General features: G+C 37.2%; 3 protein-coding genes and 1 long non-coding RNA gene across 19 annotated transcripts in view; 2 read left to right on the plus strand and 2 right to left on the minus strand.

The window, feature by feature from the left end:
- Positions 1–5809, plus strand: part of LOC119078021 (tight junction protein ZO-1) — a 41924-nt gene extending 36115 nt beyond the window's left edge. For 10 of the 13 annotated variants that reach the window (XM_037185413.1, XM_037185414.1, XM_037185417.1 and 7 more), the window contains 7 exons: positions 62–258; positions 319–451; positions 797–959; positions 1024–1270; positions 1341–1473; positions 2596–4247; positions 5413–5809. In XM_037185413.1, coding sequence (XP_037041308.1) covers positions 62–258; positions 319–451; positions 797–959; positions 1024–1270; positions 1341–1473; positions 2596–4247; positions 5413–5636 — 2749 coding nt within the window. In that variant the 3' untranslated portion in view covers positions 5637–5809. Of the gene's footprint in view, positions 1–61; positions 259–318; positions 452–796; positions 960–1023; positions 1271–1340; positions 1478–2595; positions 4248–5412 lie in introns of those variants that run through there. The other 3 variants (XM_037185425.1, XM_037185426.1, XM_037185424.1) reach the window with 2 other exon arrangements.
- LOC119078024 (cytochrome P450 4C1-like) lies at positions 518–13097 on the plus strand. Of its 4 annotated transcripts, none has more exons than XM_037185432.1 (12): positions 518–527; positions 9498–9732; positions 10778–10969; positions 11031–11120; positions 11288–11383; positions 11449–11518; positions 11585–11711; positions 11771–11953; positions 12013–12190; positions 12249–12308; positions 12365–12547; positions 12632–13097. In XM_037185432.1, the coding sequence occupies exons 2-12, from the start codon at positions 9573–9575 to the stop codon at positions 12814–12816; spliced, it is 1524 nt and encodes a 507-aa protein (XP_037041327.1). In that variant the 5' UTR covers positions 518–527; positions 9498–9572; the 3' UTR covers positions 12817–13097. The 4 variants fall into 4 exon arrangements, with proteins under 4 accessions (XP_037041327.1, XP_037041328.1, XP_037041326.1 ...); XM_037185433.1 differs by lacking the exon at positions 518–527 and having other exon boundaries at positions 9444–9732; positions 12632–12858; positions 12915–13097; XM_037185431.1 differs by lacking the exon at positions 518–527 and having other exon boundaries at positions 9444–9732.
- LOC119078033 lies at positions 5758–6036 on the minus strand. The gene is made up of 2 exons (XR_005087928.1): positions 5844–6036; positions 5758–5805 (listed from the first exon to the last, which is right to left on the minus strand). It is a non-coding gene; the product is annotated as an uncharacterized LOC119078033 (long non-coding RNA).
- A 2191-nt stretch (positions 13098–15288) lies between the features above and the next one.
- On the minus strand, positions 15289–17600 carry LOC119078034. The gene is made up of 4 exons (XM_037185445.1): positions 17456–17600; positions 17202–17345; positions 16984–17133; positions 15289–16123 (listed from the first exon to the last, which is right to left on the minus strand). The coding sequence occupies exons 2-4, from the start codon at positions 17332–17334 to the stop codon at positions 15417–15419; spliced, it is 990 nt and encodes a 329-aa protein (XP_037041340.1). The 5' UTR covers positions 17335–17345; positions 17456–17600; the 3' UTR covers positions 15289–15416.
- Positions 17601–18832: the final 1232 nt, after the last annotated feature.

Here is an 18832-nt window from a genome sequence, read left to right on the forward strand (position 1 = left end):
CGAAGATATCCAGGAGCCGAGCTCCTATTTTAATTCTCCTGTTTTTTCTCTACTATCACAGTGGTCGAGCTCCCATTGGAATAAACGATTCATTGCCAACACATCCACCACACAATTCTGCTCCACTTGGAGACGTGGCTTTGAACCGAAATTCGTTACACGATCATTCAAGGAACTTGGCTGCAATGAATGGAAAAGGAGTTCATAATAGTCCCGGCCGACCAGGGTATACTGGCGAGATGCACAATCGAAATTCGGGTAAGATTCATTGATTTTTTTGTTTTGTTCGGACTCATCAATGCAATTCGTACCAAACAGGTATTGACCATCGCCATTCAAATCCACCAATGGGACTACATATACAACAGCGACCGTCCCATTTAGGTCTGGATGCCACTCCACCTCGAAAGCAGAGTTCAGTTGAAACGAAAACGGATTACGGCAAATACAGGTACTTTGTTCATACTTCAAGACCACTGGCACATCGTTACTGAACAAACAACTCTTCTACATCCCTTTTAAATGTAGTAACAGGTCTAACCGTTCAATGTTTCATTTTCGTAGTCAATCCCACCAAGATTTGTTCAATGCTTTCCAAGAATTCAATTCGATTTGTAGTCAAAAAAGTGTGTCATCCTTCGTCTCCGACTATGATACACTTGTCTAAGTCCAACTTACATTTTGTTGTTACTTTGCTAATCATCGTCGCTCTTCACTACACCTCCGAAATTCATTTGTGCTTTTTGTTTTACATTCATTTATCGTTTTGTTCCATCGCTTCCATCTTGTTCGCTAGTCGTAACAATTCAGTCACCCAAGCCGATTACACACGATCACCGAAAAGCCCATCGAATGGTCCGCCAAATGTTCCATTCAAGCCAGTACCGCCACCGAAGCCGAAAAACTATCGTCCACCGATGCAAAGTGGCCAGATGCATTCGGGTAATTGGGAGAATGGCGTAAGTGAATCGAAAAAAAAATGTTTTTTTTCCTGGAGCAGACTTTTAATACATTACTGTACAGGAACCGACAACACCACGTTCACCGAACGGATTTTTCTATCCGCCAACGCCATCTCATTATCACCATTCAAATCCACAAGCGGCACCACCGCCTCCGAATCCCATGAACAATCATGGCCAACACATGTCCAATTACAGTCAGTATAGCAGTGGCAATGGTAATCATTATCCGCCGAATCCACCGTATGGCATGAATGGAAACCATTCGTACGGTGGACCGTATCATCATCGTTCACCGCCGGTGTTAGGTAAGCTGTCGTGGAAATGAAAGTGGATTTGGAACGGGACTGATGGGAAAAATGATTTAAATTCCGACAGGAAATTTACCACAACATCATCCATCCGAGAGACATGCACTAGATTTGGCCGGAAGTCGGGAACAAAGGGGATCAGCATTCGAGTTGTATCGTAAGCCACAAATTGGAAATAACGGGCACCATCACAATATGAGGTAAGATTTTCGATTCATTCTTTTTCTTCGTTTTGTTCAATTAACAACAATTGATCCGGGTGTTCAATCGAAATAATTTTTTTGTTTAACCAAAAAACATTCATTTAAATTAACACTGTACCGAAGAGCAATCCAGCATCTCGTTTGTTACTGCGACAGAAAGAAATTTTCATTTTGTAATTAAATCCATATAAACTTAAGCTTAAGAACTGGTGCAGCGGGAAGAGTGTTAATTTATGCGCTAAAAATGGTTTTATGAATTTAAACGAAATGTTCTTACCGAAATTATTGATTTAAAGTCCATCATGTGCATGCTTCTTTTGACCAATTTTTTTTTTATTTGTATAAGAGGCTCGAAACAGTCGTGCACTAATTTTATATTTTGTTTCCATTTTTTTTTTGTTGAAATTTTGAATTAGCGCACAACACTCCATTTTGCTTATTCACTAACAAACCAAAAATCGATAAAATGTAATACGTTGAGAGCATAAAGATTTCCCTTTCTGCAAAAATTTGACGACCAAAAAATGCAAATTTTTTAGTTCTCTTTTCCGACAATCAGTTTGGGTTGCTTAACATCATTAGGGAACGTCAGAGTGTTCGAACAGACGGAATGTCCAACACAAACCGAAACCGAAACGATTTTTCTTTGCCAAAGCTACATTGTCCCAAAGTGAAATTGTTGGTGCTTCCGTTTGTGTTGGACATTCCGTTTTTGTTCGAACAATCTGACGTTCCCAATTGTTTTGTGTCATAGTTCAATTTCCACTCTTCTTTAAGCAATTTAAATTTGTATTGAGTCAGGACGAACTAGAACGTCCTCAGGGGTGCACGCCTCTCTTAAACTTTTAGTTTAGTCCTGAAAGAAAACCCTTTTCGACTGACACACAAAATGATAAGCCACCCAAACCAGATGTCCTGTTGAATGTTATAGCTAACACATTAAATTTAGCTGGTGATTGGGCAATGAGTGAGTGTGAGTGCGTGATGAATATTGTTAGATGTAAGTTAGTGCATGCCTGTTTCTGAGTTTAACCCAAATACAACAAAAATCTCGCAAAAAATTTCTTGCATCAGAAAAGACCGAACAAAAAAACATTTATTTTCCGTAAACATAATTAGCAACATGGAGCCACATTACACATCCGCAATGCTATCCAACGAGTTCAACGAACGGCAACAGTATTACGGTAATACACCACCGCCTCTGCCGCCACCGAAACCGAAAAAGACGTTCCTCAAATCGCCGTTGGTCGCTCTAAAGCGAGCTTTCCTAAAATCAACCAAACCGCTTCGACGACAGAACAGTTTAGTCGATCCGGCACATAAACCGCGACCGATATTACGTAGACAGCATTCGATGCTGGAGAATCGTAGCCATGCCGCGCTAATGACACCGGAAATGTCTCATCGTCAGTATAACGATTACAATGAGAATATGCAACGGTATTTGGCTCGGCATGAGCCATTCTATCCGAGGGATTCGAATAGCACGTACCAGAATATGGAAACGGAGGCAATTTACGGAAATTGCGGAAACGAAAATTACTACGAACAAGACAATTTGTACGCTAATCGAGCGTTGATTGAATTGGAAAGACGTGCTATGTCACAGCCGCCATCATCATCAAGTGGTGGTAGAATTGTGCGAAGACATAGTATGGCTGATCGATCAGTTGGCATTCAGGATCGAAGTAGAATGGTGAGTCGTCGAACTGTGGAACAAGATCCACCCGAAAATATTTATCAGACCCGAAGCGGTGCTTACATGATGCAAGATACCAATATGTCGAATATGGCCTACCGCAAAGGTCGTGAAGACGAGGCTATATATCAAAGTCGAAAGGAGATGCATCGCGACCATCTGTATCAGAGCAAAAAAGAAATGCAACAAAGGATTCATCAAGGTCGACTCGAAGCGGAACGAGCAGCATCTGAATCACCTGTCTATGTGACTCGAAGGGAAATGATGTCCAGTGAAAGTAGTGAAGCTACTAGAGACCCCATATACCAGAGTAGACGAGAGTTGAAAGAAAAGGGTTTCCGAACAAGAACACAGCTCAGAGACCACATCTACCAAAGTCGTATCGATGCAATGCAATCGATGGCTGAACCGGTTTATGTATCAAAACGAGAAATTAAACATGAACCGATTTACGAGTCTCGTGAGCCAGAGACTACGCAAGCTCAATGTGGTGCCGAACTCTGTTCTCCTTCTGTTAATGATGCAACCATGGAATCTCTAGTAATGAACAAAGAAAGTGGAGAGGAAGTGATAGAAGATGAGGACACTTTAACGAATACAAATCAATCGGATTCCCAGAAATCGGTAACTTCAACAACAACGGACCGAACTGTTATCGAAGCACCACAAATTTCCGAAACCCCTCTCAGTCCTAGAGCGAATCGGGCTCACATATCAAACATAATCAAACGAACTGCTCCTCCGCCTGTGGATGACGGTCCAGTCGGAATCAGTAGAACGTCGATCGAAACTCAATACACATCTCAAGCAAGTCTTCCGATCGGTCCACCGAATGCCACTTCAACACCGTACGGCAGTTCGTTAGGACTGCCACCACTGCGTGAACCGTCGACAACACGAGGAGTTTTCGATGCAAACGGTGGCACGTTGTGTGACAATGTTTGGAACGTATCGATTACCATTCCGCAAGGAGCAATACCGCCAAATGTTCAACAAGAGGTGTACTTCACCGTAACCGATCCACGTTTGAGTCAAACTGTCGGAGGACCACCGCTGGATATGGAAAATGGTTTGTGTTGTCAATTGTATATTACATTTTTCGGTGTGAATTCGTGTGAGTGTTTTTATTGGGTTTGTTGGTAGATTTTATTCGGTAATGGGGAGGTAGAGATTGGATATAATCATATGCGCTGATGCAAGTGAGTGCAGTATATGATGAGCTATTATTTGAATTAAATGTTGCTTATGTAGCTTCTCATTCAATCATTACATTTTTGTTGGTGCATGGTTGTTGTAAGATGATTAATTTGGTTTCGCTTTTGACGGAGGAAATGATCCATTGCATGCGTAGCCGTATTTTTTGGTGTTTCAGTACAACATTGAATAGGAAATTGATTTTAAGAAAATCTTCTTCGCATTCGGATTTGAAAAATCACTTGCTTCCTGTACACCTAGGTCTGGGTCCCAAACTCGTGCCTTAATTTCATAAAGTATGCGGACTGAAGGCGTCTCGACATAAACTTTTCTTGGCCAATCTCCAAAAGGACCAGAAACTTCCTTCTTAATGCATTGCCACGGCAGCCATGACTGCACTTGTTGACCTTGAAAGACTGTTAATGAGGTCCCTACACAAATCAAATCAGAGACTGTTAGAAAAAGGCTTTCAATATTCGACAATATTTTTCAGTGGCTTTTCGGCCATCAACATACACAATGATTGGGAGATTCGTTTCCTGATCACTTGATCTAGTTATTCTTCAAATGTCTGTGCCTAATTGACTCTAAAATCATAGACACATGCACATGCAATAAAATTATTTGGAAGCTGAAGTGGCATATTCGCACCTAAGAGAAATATATGCATTTTTCACTGTTGTTCACGACTTGTACTTGCATTGCATGCAACCTTTTACTGACGGCTGTATCATGTGTTAACGACAATGACGACAAAAGAAAAAGATTTCAATCTATTGAAAATGCTTAGATCAAATCAAGAAATAGTTTCGGTAGTGATATGCTTGCCGTTTGTAAAAGGTTAAGTAAAAAACTTCGTAAACAACGTAGTACTCGAAAGTAAACCAAAAGTTTTCTTTTTGCTGTTGGTATATTGCACACCAGTTTTTTTTTGTCAATCAACACTCCCGATTCTTCGGAACCCGTCTCGACACGAACGGGTCATTTAAAAAAGAATCATTTTTACATTAAATCTAATCTTTCTCCTTTTAAAACATCAGGTGAAACAATGCTGTCGCCACTGGTGATGTGCGGTCCACAAGGTTTGGAATTTCTGGTACCAGTTACGCTAAACATTCCCCATTGCGCCGGCCGAACAACATCGTTGGGTTTGGCGCTGAAGGCCACCGATAGTGAAAAGAATTTGCAAACCAATTGGGACAACATCGATCTGCCAAGTAATGCAGCTGCGCATACCGTTTCAGTGAAGGTTGATCATTTTTAGGTGATATTATAAGTTGCTCTTAAGTGTTTATGTAAATTTTTTGAATTTTGCACTTTATTTTGTCTTCTTCTCTCGTTGTGGTCATCTTTTCGTTGTTTAGTTTAGAAATAATGTTTAATTATAGTTTGTACGAATACAAAGTGCCTTGTCCAATTTTTATTTCCATTGTCTTTGCAATGTTATTGTTAATCATTGAACCTTCGACACCTTATAAAAGAATTTGAGAATTTTTGGTTACAGTTACAGTTACGGAGCAAAGCCATTTTACTAAGTTTACCGAAAATTGCAGTTCATTTTTTATGTAAAATTTTATGTTTGTTCTGAATTTTGAATTATTTTCTTTTTATTTCTATTTTATACTCGGATATCTGAGACTATATGTTTGTTAACTTGCTAAGCGTAAGTTCGAATTAATTTTTAAGTACGACAAATAAATATCTCCTGAAGAAAACTTTTACGTAGATTTTGGTATAAATATTATTATATTTGAATACAGATAATTTAAAGGTAAAATAAAAATGAAAATGAAAAAATAAACTGAAAAATTACAACAGAATATTTCCAAGATTTGTTATATTTCATAACCAAAGTTTTGTAAATAAATCATCTTATCGCAAAATAATTTGTTTTTCTACCATTGGTTTTAGGTGTCAGTTTCTAAAAGTAAGCGATGTCTTCACGGTCCACTGTCTGACGATTTATCCGGTTCACTTATACTTTTCTTTCTTAAAAACTGACCTGCTGTTATCTTAACCATCGATATAATTCAGAAGGAAACCAGAAAAATGGTCTGAATTCCATGCACTTCAATAGTTCTACAATATGGAATTTATGGAAACTGACCTATGACGACTTCAAACGTGTCCAAATGTTAGCCGAAAAAATTGACAAAAATGCAGGAAATATCTAGTGTCTAGAATAAGGAAGTAGTAGGAACGTCAGGTTTCAATAGTATTTTGGATGAGTTAATCCATAAACAGTAACAAAAATAATTTCATCGAGGAACGGGACCAATAAAATAGTTGTGCCACACGAAAAAGCTTTCGTAAAAGTAAATTACAATTTTAATGTAGAAAATCGTCAAAAACATCCCGAAAATGGAACTTTCCATGATCCTTGAAAAGAAATCAAGTAGAGGGCAAGCAGTGATGAAATGTTTGTGCGAGAAACACTAGAACTAGTATCCCAAATTACAGCTACGAATCTTTTTGGTCTAGAAAAATGTAAAAAATTCTTATTATTCCATACATGGCTTTCCCAGGCCATATCTCTGGCTCCTGAACATGGATGCTACTTGAATGTAGTTTTTGAATAAAAAATGCATTAGAAATTACCAGGAAAGATGGCTTCAAAGTTGACGAATTTTCCGGGACATTTTTTGATGGAACCCTTATACCAACATACCAACAACATGGAACAAAGAAAAATCTTAAAGAACTTAAAGAGCATGTGGCCATTTTTTTTTTTGACAAAGGACCTGGACTAAAGAGGAGATAACATTGAATCGTCTTTGCGAAAAGCGAATCTACAAAAGTGGTCCGGATCCGGTAAGACCTTAAATAATAAACATTATGAATCGCTCAGCAAAGTTTTGATTTTAAATTCTCTAAAACGTTCATTTCGACCTATTACTTCTTTCTCTTCATCTGTTGAGCCGCGGCGCAACTGAGTAAAAAAATAAGTGTCTGCTGTTGTTACTGAGCTTTGAAGGGATATCGCGAATACACTCCTAAGATGTTTGAAAGTAAGCTAGTAATATTATATCAGCATTACACTCGGCCCTAAGACAATATAATGGTAAGGTAAGGTTTAAGAGTAGTACAATATCGTGACATCAAGTCAATCACCTGATATATTATAAAAACGGCAAGTGTATCGAGGTGTATAATCGTTACAATAACTTACGTAATTGTTTGAAACTTTGTATTTTGCCTTGTGTAGCTGCATCTCTCGCCTACGGCTCGAACTGTAAACGACTTAGCAAAATAGAAATTAGATGTTCGTAATCGTTTATTTTTGTCGCTGCAATCGGTTACACAAGCTGTCACTGTACGATTTTTTTGCTTCAAATTTTCTAAACAATTGGTGTGATCTTGGTTACAGCCATGCCATATTCTGGAAATTCTGAGAAACTAATGTGACGTGTGACAGAACTTTTTTTTTCTATAACTGATTGAACAATAATTATAAGATACTAAACTCCTTAAAATAGACCTTGCGAATATTCTCACGAAAAATATTTAAATCTCATCAAAAAACCAGACCTGACAATAAGGATAATTCCACGGCTTTTTGTGAACAAGGAAAAAAATCCCAATTTTTCTTGACATTTATGCATTTTATGAACAATTGTTGTTACAGTATCATAACTTGACATAAATGTAGCCGTAGTTTTCTACCGTTGAGAATGAGACAGTTTTCTTATTTAAATCATTATGCTAAAACTTAAAAACATAAAAGATTGCATAAGCTCTAATCAACTTAGAAGATTGAAATTGCAACTTTGTCCACGCCCGATGACATTTCAAATAAACATTTAGCGTCGAGAACAAATGGAATTAGACATATATAAAAAAAACCACACCGCAGAATTTAACAGTGACAGTGTTAAATGTCTAAATTATATGTAAATTTCCATTGTAACGCTACACAATAGCTCAATTCGCTTTCGTGCTGATACATTTAACAGTCGAAAGAAAAATAGTCCCAAGGCTATTAGAAAAACCGGATGAATATTACGGACAGCTTCAACAACAATCTAACGAAAGACAACTTTTAAGGAGGATATATGGAGGATAATTTAAAAAAAATGTTAACATGTAGAGTACTTTATTCTTGTTGTCGATAACAGACTCAATTTTTTCAGTAAAGTACATTCCCTTTTCACTGTTATAAATTATAGATAGCCAGTCTTCAAACTATTGTTTCCACTTTTGTTATTAATAAAATCAGTCTCTTGAAAATAACTAGATCAACAAATGAAGTAGTAGATCCGATGGTCGTACTGCTGATATCCTTGCCATCTGTAAGAGGTCAAATCGAAACAAGATAGCTTGCAAGGCAATTGGGGAGGCAATAAAAGAAAAATTAAATGAAAAGTAAAGTATTTGAGCAGAAAACAATCGACCTGAGTTACTAATTTTCAACACAGCAAGACAATGCTCTGGTATGACGTATACGTGCCGTGTGGGAAATTGTAAACCCGAGTTGATTGTTTTCTAGTCACAGACTTTATTTTTCCTTTAATTTTTCGTAAAAACAAAACTTTTCTAAACTCCTCTCCACATCAAATTTTTATTGTGCATGCAGTCCAACGGTGAGTTAAAATCGAAAAACATCAACACTGTAACGAACCTTTTAAAGAATTCCACACGCGACGAGACTTGTTTTGACGAAGATTTTGTAAAGCCAACAGAGTTTTGTTGATACAAAGAAATGATCTCTGTTACAATAATTGAATGGACCATGACCATATCGTCTCTACAAACTCCGAAATACGAATATGTGAGATGTTGATACCGCACGTACTTGGATCTAAGTCTACGTTTTAATTGATTCGATGAAATAATAATGTTTTGTTTGATTAATAATTGAATGTAGCAACACAGTACACATCCGAAGTGTATTGAATGTTAGCATTTAGCCGTTAAAAGTTATTTCGATTTTACGAAACTATTCTCGGTTCACACTATTTTTTTACGTCATTTATTGAAACACAATATTTACTTACCATCAGGTGCTAATTATTTCATAAATTTGCATTGGATGAAGAGTATAAGCAATTTTATTTCAAGATGATCTTCATTCGTAGTATCAATTTGTCGTTTGAGTCCAACGCATCTCTTTGGATATTGCAATCAGCACAGTTGCGTTTGCGTCTAAATTTGTCTAATTGAATTATTGATTTAAAGTGATCAGCAGAGGTACTTATTCAAAATGATTATCGCCTTAACGTTTCTGGCAACGATCCTTTTCGTGTTGATAAAGATCGCCGTTACTAAGCATCGTAAAATGAAATACGTTCGACATCTTCCCGCACCCTCCGAATATCCAATTATCGGAAGTAGTATATCGTTTGTGGGGAAAAATAATCAACGTAAGTGTGAGAAGCGGCGGGAAAAAGTAATAACAAAGGAATCTCTTTCGAATAAATACAATCTTTAAGGGGATGCACATTCTTATTTGATTAACTAGAGATCAATGTGATTAATCAGGAATTAATTTGGTGATTAACCAGTGGTAAAGATTGTGTGAAAATTGTATTTTCCACACTCAAAAGAATAATAATTGTTCAATAAAATAACGTCATGCCTACCGTGGAAAACTACTGTTCAAAAGTATTCGATCATTGAGTGTTTTCAGTGTAAATTGACAAACTTTGAGAGGGCGCCAAAAGTCGAAATGGTACCGGATTGGATAGCTTGATCCTTAATCTTTAAAGGAAAAATATAAAAAATGTTTACACCAAAACGTAAATACTGCGATTTAAATCAAAATACGATCGAAGATTGATGCCTGGTAATTTTTTATGAAATTTATTTTATTCGCTACAGCCCTCGGGTAATTGAGTCATTACTTCATTGGCACGACAGTAAAAACTAATTTACTACCTGCCCCATGCGAAAGTTAACCATTATAGCCATTTGTCGTCTGCGGAAAATGATCCATTACATGTGGACTATTTTCGGTTATTTCCGCATGGGGCAGGTATTAAACTGCGTAGTTCATTACTTCGATAACAACTTTGTCAAACTCAGGTGGGTTTTTTTGAGCAACTCGCTTCTGTTTTTCGACAAATATAGTAGTCGCCTTCGGCTTGGATATGCAAACTTTACAATTGTCGAAAAAACAGTTACCGAAGATTTTGCTCATGAGTTTGGTTTTATCGCAAAATTGTAATGAATTGACTACTATTCCCGAGGGCCTAGTGAGTAAATACTAAGCATTAAGTTCCAAACACTATTGTGATCAAAAAGCCAAATTGAACGTTCATTTCGTTCACACAGAGGTGCGAATGAATACATGACTGAATGATGGATTTTCAGTGAAATAAGGATTTTTTCGCGCGCAGTTAATTTTTGTTACTTTTCCCGCATCTTCACCAGTGAATTTGTGATTATTCAAAATGATTTTGATTCCAGAAATTTTGGAAGACACTTTGAAAATGTGTGCCGATTTATCAATGCCGTTTCGACTGTGGTTCGGTCAATATCTTGTACTATTTGTGGACAAACCGGAAGATTGTCAAACCATTTTGAATGCAGAGACGTGCTTAGACAAATCATTCGTTTATCGATTTCTGCAAAAAGATGTGGCACTGTTCACAGCACCAGGTGATTGAAATAAGTGAGGGTGTGGAAAAGGTTTTAATGGCGAAAAAAATAATTCTTTTAGCTAACGTGTGGAGACCTCACCGGAAAATGTTGAATTCAACGTTCAATTTCAACATACTGAACTCGTTTCTACCAATTTTTAATGATAAAGGTAGGTCAATATTCTAATCCTGTTCTAAACTTGCGTCTTAATTGGAATTTTGCACATTCGATGTCGTGTCAACCTCGGCCTCGCCTCGAATACTCATCTATTGAGCAAAATTTCCGTTCACGTAATATGTTATGAAAAAAGCTATTTCGTTTACAATTTCAATTAAGCCAAATTAATGGTCACGAACATGGAAAAAGAGCTTGGTAAAGACCAATTTGATGTATCAACATATCTGTTTGCTTGTACGTTGGACATGGTTTGTGGTAAGTTATTGTCTACGCTACGAATTGACCGACAATTTAATTCCATTCCATTAAATGCCGTCAAGGTACAACATTGGGTTACAATGTCGGTGTGCAAAGTGGTCAAAATCAGGATTATTTGGAGGGAATCGAGAAGTATATTAATTGTGCAGTTTTAGCGATGAAAAGAATTTGATTTTAAAAGTGTGGATTTCGGGTCAGGTCATTAACTATGATAGCACAACGAATTGTCAACGTGTTCCATCATTTTGATTTTATCTACAAGCTAACAAACACATATAAGACTGAAAGGAAATATTTGGACATTGCTGAATCCCTTCCGGACAGGGTACGTGTGAATTTATTTTCGAAGAGATCATCCTTGCTTCATGATGTGACTTTTTACAGATCATTAAATCGAAGAAGGAAGAATTTTTTGCAACGCCCGAGAAAGACCAGGATAAAGAGTCGGACGAGAATGAAAACTTTAAGACGCCGCAAATTTTCATTCAGCAACTGTTCAAGTTGTACAAAAAGAAATTGGTTGACGATACAATGATCAAAGATCAAGTGAATCTGTTAATTTTCGGGGTAATTTCTCAATCTTTTTTCCGTTTGCTCCTTTAATTTAACCTATTAACTCAAAAAAGGGAAACGACACATCTGCTCTGGCGACATCACATGCCATTTTATTGTTGGCAATGCATCCAGAAGTTCAAAAGAGGGCTGTCAAAGAATTGGAAGAAGTTTACGACGATGAGAACACTGACAGTGATTTCGAAAAATTGTCAAGGCTTCCCTATCTGGAAATGATCGTCAAAGAAGCTAGTGGGTGACAACTATCGGTCCGGTAATTGCGTCATTCTAATGAATTTTAACGTTCCAGTGAGACTGTATCCTGTAGCACCATTTTTATCACGAAAGTGCTCTGGAGACACGCAGATAAGTAAGCTGAATCAACAATTTTAAACTTTTCTTTATTGATTTCCTTATCAAATTCAGCTGACTGTGTCATCCCCGAAGACACTGTCATAATTCTATCCGTCTACCATCTACATAGGAACAAAGAGATTTGGGGTCCGAATGCTGACTCTTTTGATCCGGAAAATTTCCTTCCCGAAAGAATGGCCAAGCGACACTCTTGTTGCTATCTCCCGTTTTCATCCGGTCCCCGAAATTGTCTAGGTCAGTAGTTTCGATCAACAGAGTTCTCTCTGATTCCCAGGAGTACACCACTCAAATGAGAGTGCTTATAAATTCCATTTACAGGCATGAAATACGCCTATCTGTCGATGAAAACAATGCTGTCCGCGCTACTGCGTCACTACAAATTCAGCACCAGCCTGAAAATGGAGGATTTGCAGTGGAAATTCGAAATAACAATGAAATTGGTGAACACACATTTGGTTCGAGTAGAAAAGAGAAATTTCAAGCAATCGAGTGATAAAATCTAACCGCGCGTGCACCGGAAAATCCTTCAGTTAATTTTACTCTATGTGAATGTGTGCTGCATGTATATGATGAGGTATGTGTATAATATATGTAACTAAAGTCAACTAAACAGCCAACACAGTGGGTCATACATTTCATACGAACAGTATTGGTCAGTTTGTAATTTATTTGCGCAAGGTTCAAACGCTTAAACGAGAGTAAACAAAAATTTCAATTTCATTTTCAATTTTAAGCAAATAAATGGCTCTGATTCAACACGACAACCGACGGAAGATGATTTTTATTATTTCTTTTGTTTGTTTTAAATTTACCAAAATGACTGCGCAATTATACTGAAACAACACCTGTTAATTCGATTAAGGTCGGTCCATTTACGTTAACACATAAGTCGTCATTGAATAAATTGATAACACTCATCATTTCAAGAAATGATCTGCGTACATTCTTCTCGAAACATTGATAGTACTTAGCACCTTTTACATTACATAAGGAAACCAGCAATGCTTTGCGTACAGTGATATGAATAAACAGTTAATAGTCGATTATTATCACGATTATGATCGTAAATAGATCATAAATAAGTACTGCAAGAGTATTATTAGTATAGGGGTGTAACCTTTGACAGACGACACGCATCGCATTGGACCTATTGCTTCATTTGATCTAATTATTCTGAAGAGATTGATTTCAAATCTTTTACTTCATTTGGCTTTTTGCTATATAATACCAAATTAGTCAGACCTTGTCATTTGTTCCTCAAGCCATTCAGTCGATCTGCAGCTCGCACATAAGGAATAATAGCCTGTTCTCCCTGCCGAATTTATTGATTTTGACCTGCAGCACTTCATTTTAAGGCCATAAGAGGCTTTACAGTAATATTGTTAATATTGACATAGAACTCTAGCTTCAAGCACCATTGGTACTGCACTAACATAAAGAAAAATTGGAGTGGTTGGAGCTATGATTTTGATCTTGTTGTCGTTTTATGAATGTCCTCATGTTATTCATAAATTGTAATATTAAGCATATCAGCAGTTTTAGCGTCGGGTTAACTTAACGCACTTCAAGCTTGAGTGGTACTCTAAATAGAGTACTGAAGCTGGACAGTGTATCATACACTGTAAAAAAAAGTGGAACAAAATTTCATACAAAATTGTCCTCTATTTGGCAGCTGTTACTACGATCACTCTTGCTTGCAGTACGTTGATCAACTACTTCAATTGATCTTAATAGTTTCAAAATTGAATTTGAAATCTGATACTTCATTTTTGTAACAGTCAGAGGCGGTGAAATTTCAGCAAAAATTTGTTTCAGCTATTTTTAAGCTGATTCACACAAACAATCGAAACTGTTTATGCTTGTTAATACGGTTAAAGCTGCTCCACGCACCCGCGTGTTAGTGGTAAAACAGTATAAAGACGTATAAACAGTGTTAATTGTTTATGTAAATCATCTGCAAAATAGCTGAAGCGAATTCCTGCTGAAATTTCACTGCCTCCAACTGTATAGTAACGACCGCATTATAGTCATAGCTTGTCTCATAATGATCCTTAAGGCACACAAAAAAACGTCGTTCGTATCTCGTGATAAAAGCGGAGTTTTTCAGGACTAGTCGTGAGCTTCTCCTAATGAGGCGAAGTCGAAACGAAAACTCGTTTTAAAAAATACTTCATACAACCAAAAAGGTGCAGAATTTCCGTATCGTTCATTGTCAGTTCTAAATTGAAAATTTTCCTGCTCTGGTCTCGACTCTTGCTAGCTTATTTAGATAATATCCACAGAATAAAGAACTATTGTCGAAGTTACTATAGACCCCAAGATATGACATAAACTAATTTGCCAGCCTTCCTGAGTCAACCTTTCCTATGGTATTTTTTGGCAGAATTTTACTCCGTTTCTATTGCACCAAAGCACTGCAAAGCACTCTTCAAGATTTATCAGATTTATTGAAATTTATTGGGATTTATAGGGATTTACTTTGGGATTTACTTTTGTATTTACTCGGATATGGTAGATTTTTGATTCCCTAGGGAACAGTGTCCTCCATTTTAGGCTTCGACTAAACCATAAATCCCAAAAAATCGCAAAATTTTGCTACTTCGAAAACTAGTCGGTGACCCGAAGCACGTTTCATTCGAAATAAAGGGCAAATTGACCGTTAAAAAATATGTTTCTGGATTCCCAGTCAGTAAGCAAAACTCGAGGCAAAAATTCCTTCGTTTTATTACTTCGAGGGAACACTTCTTAAAGGCAGGACTGAATTTAAAAGCCGAATCGGTTGCAATAGAGCAAAAAATAATCTTTAATAATGTCATCATAATATCTGCTTGGTAGCAGAAAGAACATCGAATATGTAAGCTTATAACTATAGTTAGAGATTTCATGTGGATTAACAAAAAAAAACTTTAACAACAAAAAGAAGAAGAAAACAGTATAAGCTTCGTCATTATATGAATTTTACGTATAACATCTTGTTACATAACCAAAAATATTGAGCAAATTTTTTGTAGAAAATTTCACAAATTAAATGGACAAAAAGAAACGGCTGAGCAGTAACGGTAGATTTCTTTACGAAACCATAGAACTACCTCAACATTGAATTTTACAATTTGGAAATTTCGACCCGCAAAATTTCATCAATTTTTGCCCGCACGACCAACTTTTGAACCGCATCCAGTTTTTCGAGGTAGGGAAGCAAGCTCTTTAAATAATACCGATCGCTGTCTTTGATCAAAATTTGAGATTCATTATTGTCGGTCCAATTCAAAGTGGCCGAACTTGCACTTTTCGTTAGCGCAGCGGCATTGTCGTCATCGAGAATATCGCTTGAATCCGACCGTCGAACGTTCGATGAGTCCGCATATTCGTTTCGTTTCTTCTTTGACTGTTGACCGGTTTCTTCCAACGAATCGGCGTTGTGTCTTTTCCGGTTCACATTTCGTGGGAATACAAAAGTTTGAGAGTAACCGAGAACTGAATCCGATAGTTCTATGTTCGATGTCTCAGTATCTTCGAACGTATCGGCGCTGGGTCTGTTTCGGTCGACATTTTGCGGAACTGATTTCATCTGTTGATCCTCAATCTTCACATTAATGTTGTTGTAATCGAGACCATCGAGACTATAGACTAAATTCGATCGTGCAATGTTCGATGACGCAGCATCTTCGTTTGGCTTATTCATTTCAGCACTTTTGATCGTATCGGTGTTGGGTCTGTTTTGGTAGACATTTTGCGGAAAAGATTCGATTGGACGGTTCTCAATCTTAGCTGGAATCAATTGGTTCTGATTTCCCAATCGAACTCGGTCAACTGTAAAGATTTTGTATCGTTAATAGGATATCTGGGGACAACAACGGCCTTATTATAGAAAACTCATCACAGACTATGAAGCATTGCTTTATCAAACGAAATTGTGAGATCTATCCTTGCAACGCATTTCGAGCAAGAGTGGTACTCTCAATAGGGTAGTGAAAATTGACAGTGTGTCACACACTGTAAAACCAATTTCATACAAAATTGAACCCTATTTGGCGGATGTCGGATGATCACTTTTGCTTGAAGTGCGTTGATCCTTGTCATAGGTGAAGACATTTTTTCAACATAATCGAGCAATCGAACGGATCGAAATACTCGATATGAGTATGATCTAACACGATTTACAGTTTAGGCATTAGTTAGGAACAATATTTGTGCACCTGACAACTGAAATACGACATGTTTTGCCATGATTTATTGTAATAAAATGTCAGGTTTTCCCGAACGATACATCGGGAAAAAACTCACTTCTTTACGATTTATCGTGTGAGAACGGTTTTGAATGAATTTTTCCATGATTTGATATGGTGAATGTAAAGTTTCAATTTTTCCAAATAAATTCGTTGTGTTTTGCCTATTTCAGCTGTCCTGTGCACAAAACGTTGTTCGTACCTAGACAGGAAATAGATTTTTTCAGCACACGTCCTAAGTTTTCCTTACGAGCGAAGCGAGGTGGTGCTAAAAACATCGTCATTTACTGTCTTGGTACGAAAAATACCAAGCCCAAGCGTTACTTTTACGCACTTGTCCGAAAACATCTGCAAATCCATTATGAACGACTGCTGTGCTGTATATATAAAATTGCATTCTGCCCGAACAAACAAAAAAGTTAACTAAAATAATCGAAAACTTACCCAAGAACAACATCGATTGATAATACGGCCATGCAGATGGCATATCACGTGGATCCATCAAGTAAAGATTGTTGACAGTTCTCGGAATTTTCTTCAATTGTCTCCGGAATGAGCGACGTAAATTCTCCCATCGTTTTTTTAGCATATCGACTGTTTAAATGAAACTCGATTTTAATAATCGACACCGGATAACCGAATGCTTATAGATTGAAAATTACCGGGCAAAAAATTGTGGTTGGCCGAAATGTCATGCCAAAGAAAATCCTTATTGCCAAATGATCCATCCCAAATTGGTGGTCGAATGAAAATGTCGTGAATAAACGTGTCGACATTGATGGTATCGACAGACATTTTGTTCGACCCTGTAAAAATATGAGCGAAAATTTCAATATTTGTGTTGTCTCTGCTCTTAAAATGTTCAACAGATCTTCGACATCCTACTTATTACATTTGGTTGGATCAAAATTATTACCTGTAATGTTTAAATTCACTGGAAAAACACAGGAAGAGGACCGATACGTGTTACGAACGAAGATTTTATTCGACTGATATGTGTATCATCAGAATGTCAATTTACATTGTTTATTGGACACACAATGTACAGGACCAATTCGGTACTACTTTTCACACCGAAATGATGAAATCGTTAGGGTGTGTCGTATTTTAACTTACATTTTTTTGCACGCACCTCACCCAAGGTTGAACGTGAAAAGGATGAACGTATGTTGATGATCAACCTTGTAGTTTACGCCTTTTGAGGTGAAGAACCACTCAAAATATCATCCTCAATCTTTGGTGCATGGATACAGCATTGATACGTTCAATACATACATCTACCAATACTGAATTAGAAAACGCTCAAGCCTGTACTTCTGTACACCATGGTGGAATGAAGAACCAAAAAGGAATGTGCGACGGTCCTGTGCATCTTTTTTCCCACTGTAACACTTACTTTGTTATTTGTATGTTAAATTAAGCAGTGCCGTAAATATATGACATCAAATCTATTACTTCATTCATGAAATCATTAGATTCTGCTCCGTAGTTACATAGAAATCATTAAGTGATACAAACTCTTTCAGGACCATCGTCAAAAGGTGCAAATCTCACGAAGTCGTGGGTCTCATTTATAGTAACATTACTGAAAGGTCAATTTTATGATAAAGAAAAGAACTTTGGTAATCGTATAGATTAGTGAGCCGAAACGGTTGAGTGAATTAGCGATTATTAGGTTAGTGGATGAATGAAAAAAATTTCCAAGGTATCTATAGTTGGGGAGTTATGCAATCCTTGTGTTTTTGGAACAGATCAGGCCAACCCTAATTTTACCTTTATGGATTTATGAGCTATGAAAAACCACTATGCAGTCTCGTAAAAGATGTTGATTTTGGACTGAGTGTTGACGCAAATGTATTGAGAACTTTAATAGATACCGTTAGAAGGTTTGGCACTCAACTTCAAACATTACAAAAGAGTTTGTTTTGCTTAAATAGTCGAGACATTTTATTAAACTCACGACCAGTAAAACCAACACTTAAAATCGTTAGTGCCATTTTATTTGTCTCCGCATATCCACGCATGTAAGCCTCATTTTTGCTCTTCTCCTGAACTTTCTGCATAACAACCTCTGACAGTCCAGTCCAATCTTCATACAGCTGACACCAATTTAGTCCAAGTACCGCCGAATCAAGCACAGATGATCCCACAAAATATGTGTGACCTGGACTGAGAAATATACCAAACGCCGCTGAACTAATAGCCGTTTGTAGCAGGTATGGATTTATCGGTGTGCTACGTATTTGAAGAAGAACCAAGAACCAATAACTGGTTATATTCCCATAACATGGTG

This window comes from Bradysia coprophila, unplaced genomic scaffold, assembly GCF_014529535.1.
Source record: "Bradysia coprophila strain Holo2 unplaced genomic scaffold, BU_Bcop_v1 contig_24, whole genome shotgun sequence".
Taxonomy (NCBI): domain Eukaryota; kingdom Metazoa; phylum Arthropoda; class Insecta; order Diptera; family Sciaridae; genus Bradysia; species Bradysia coprophila.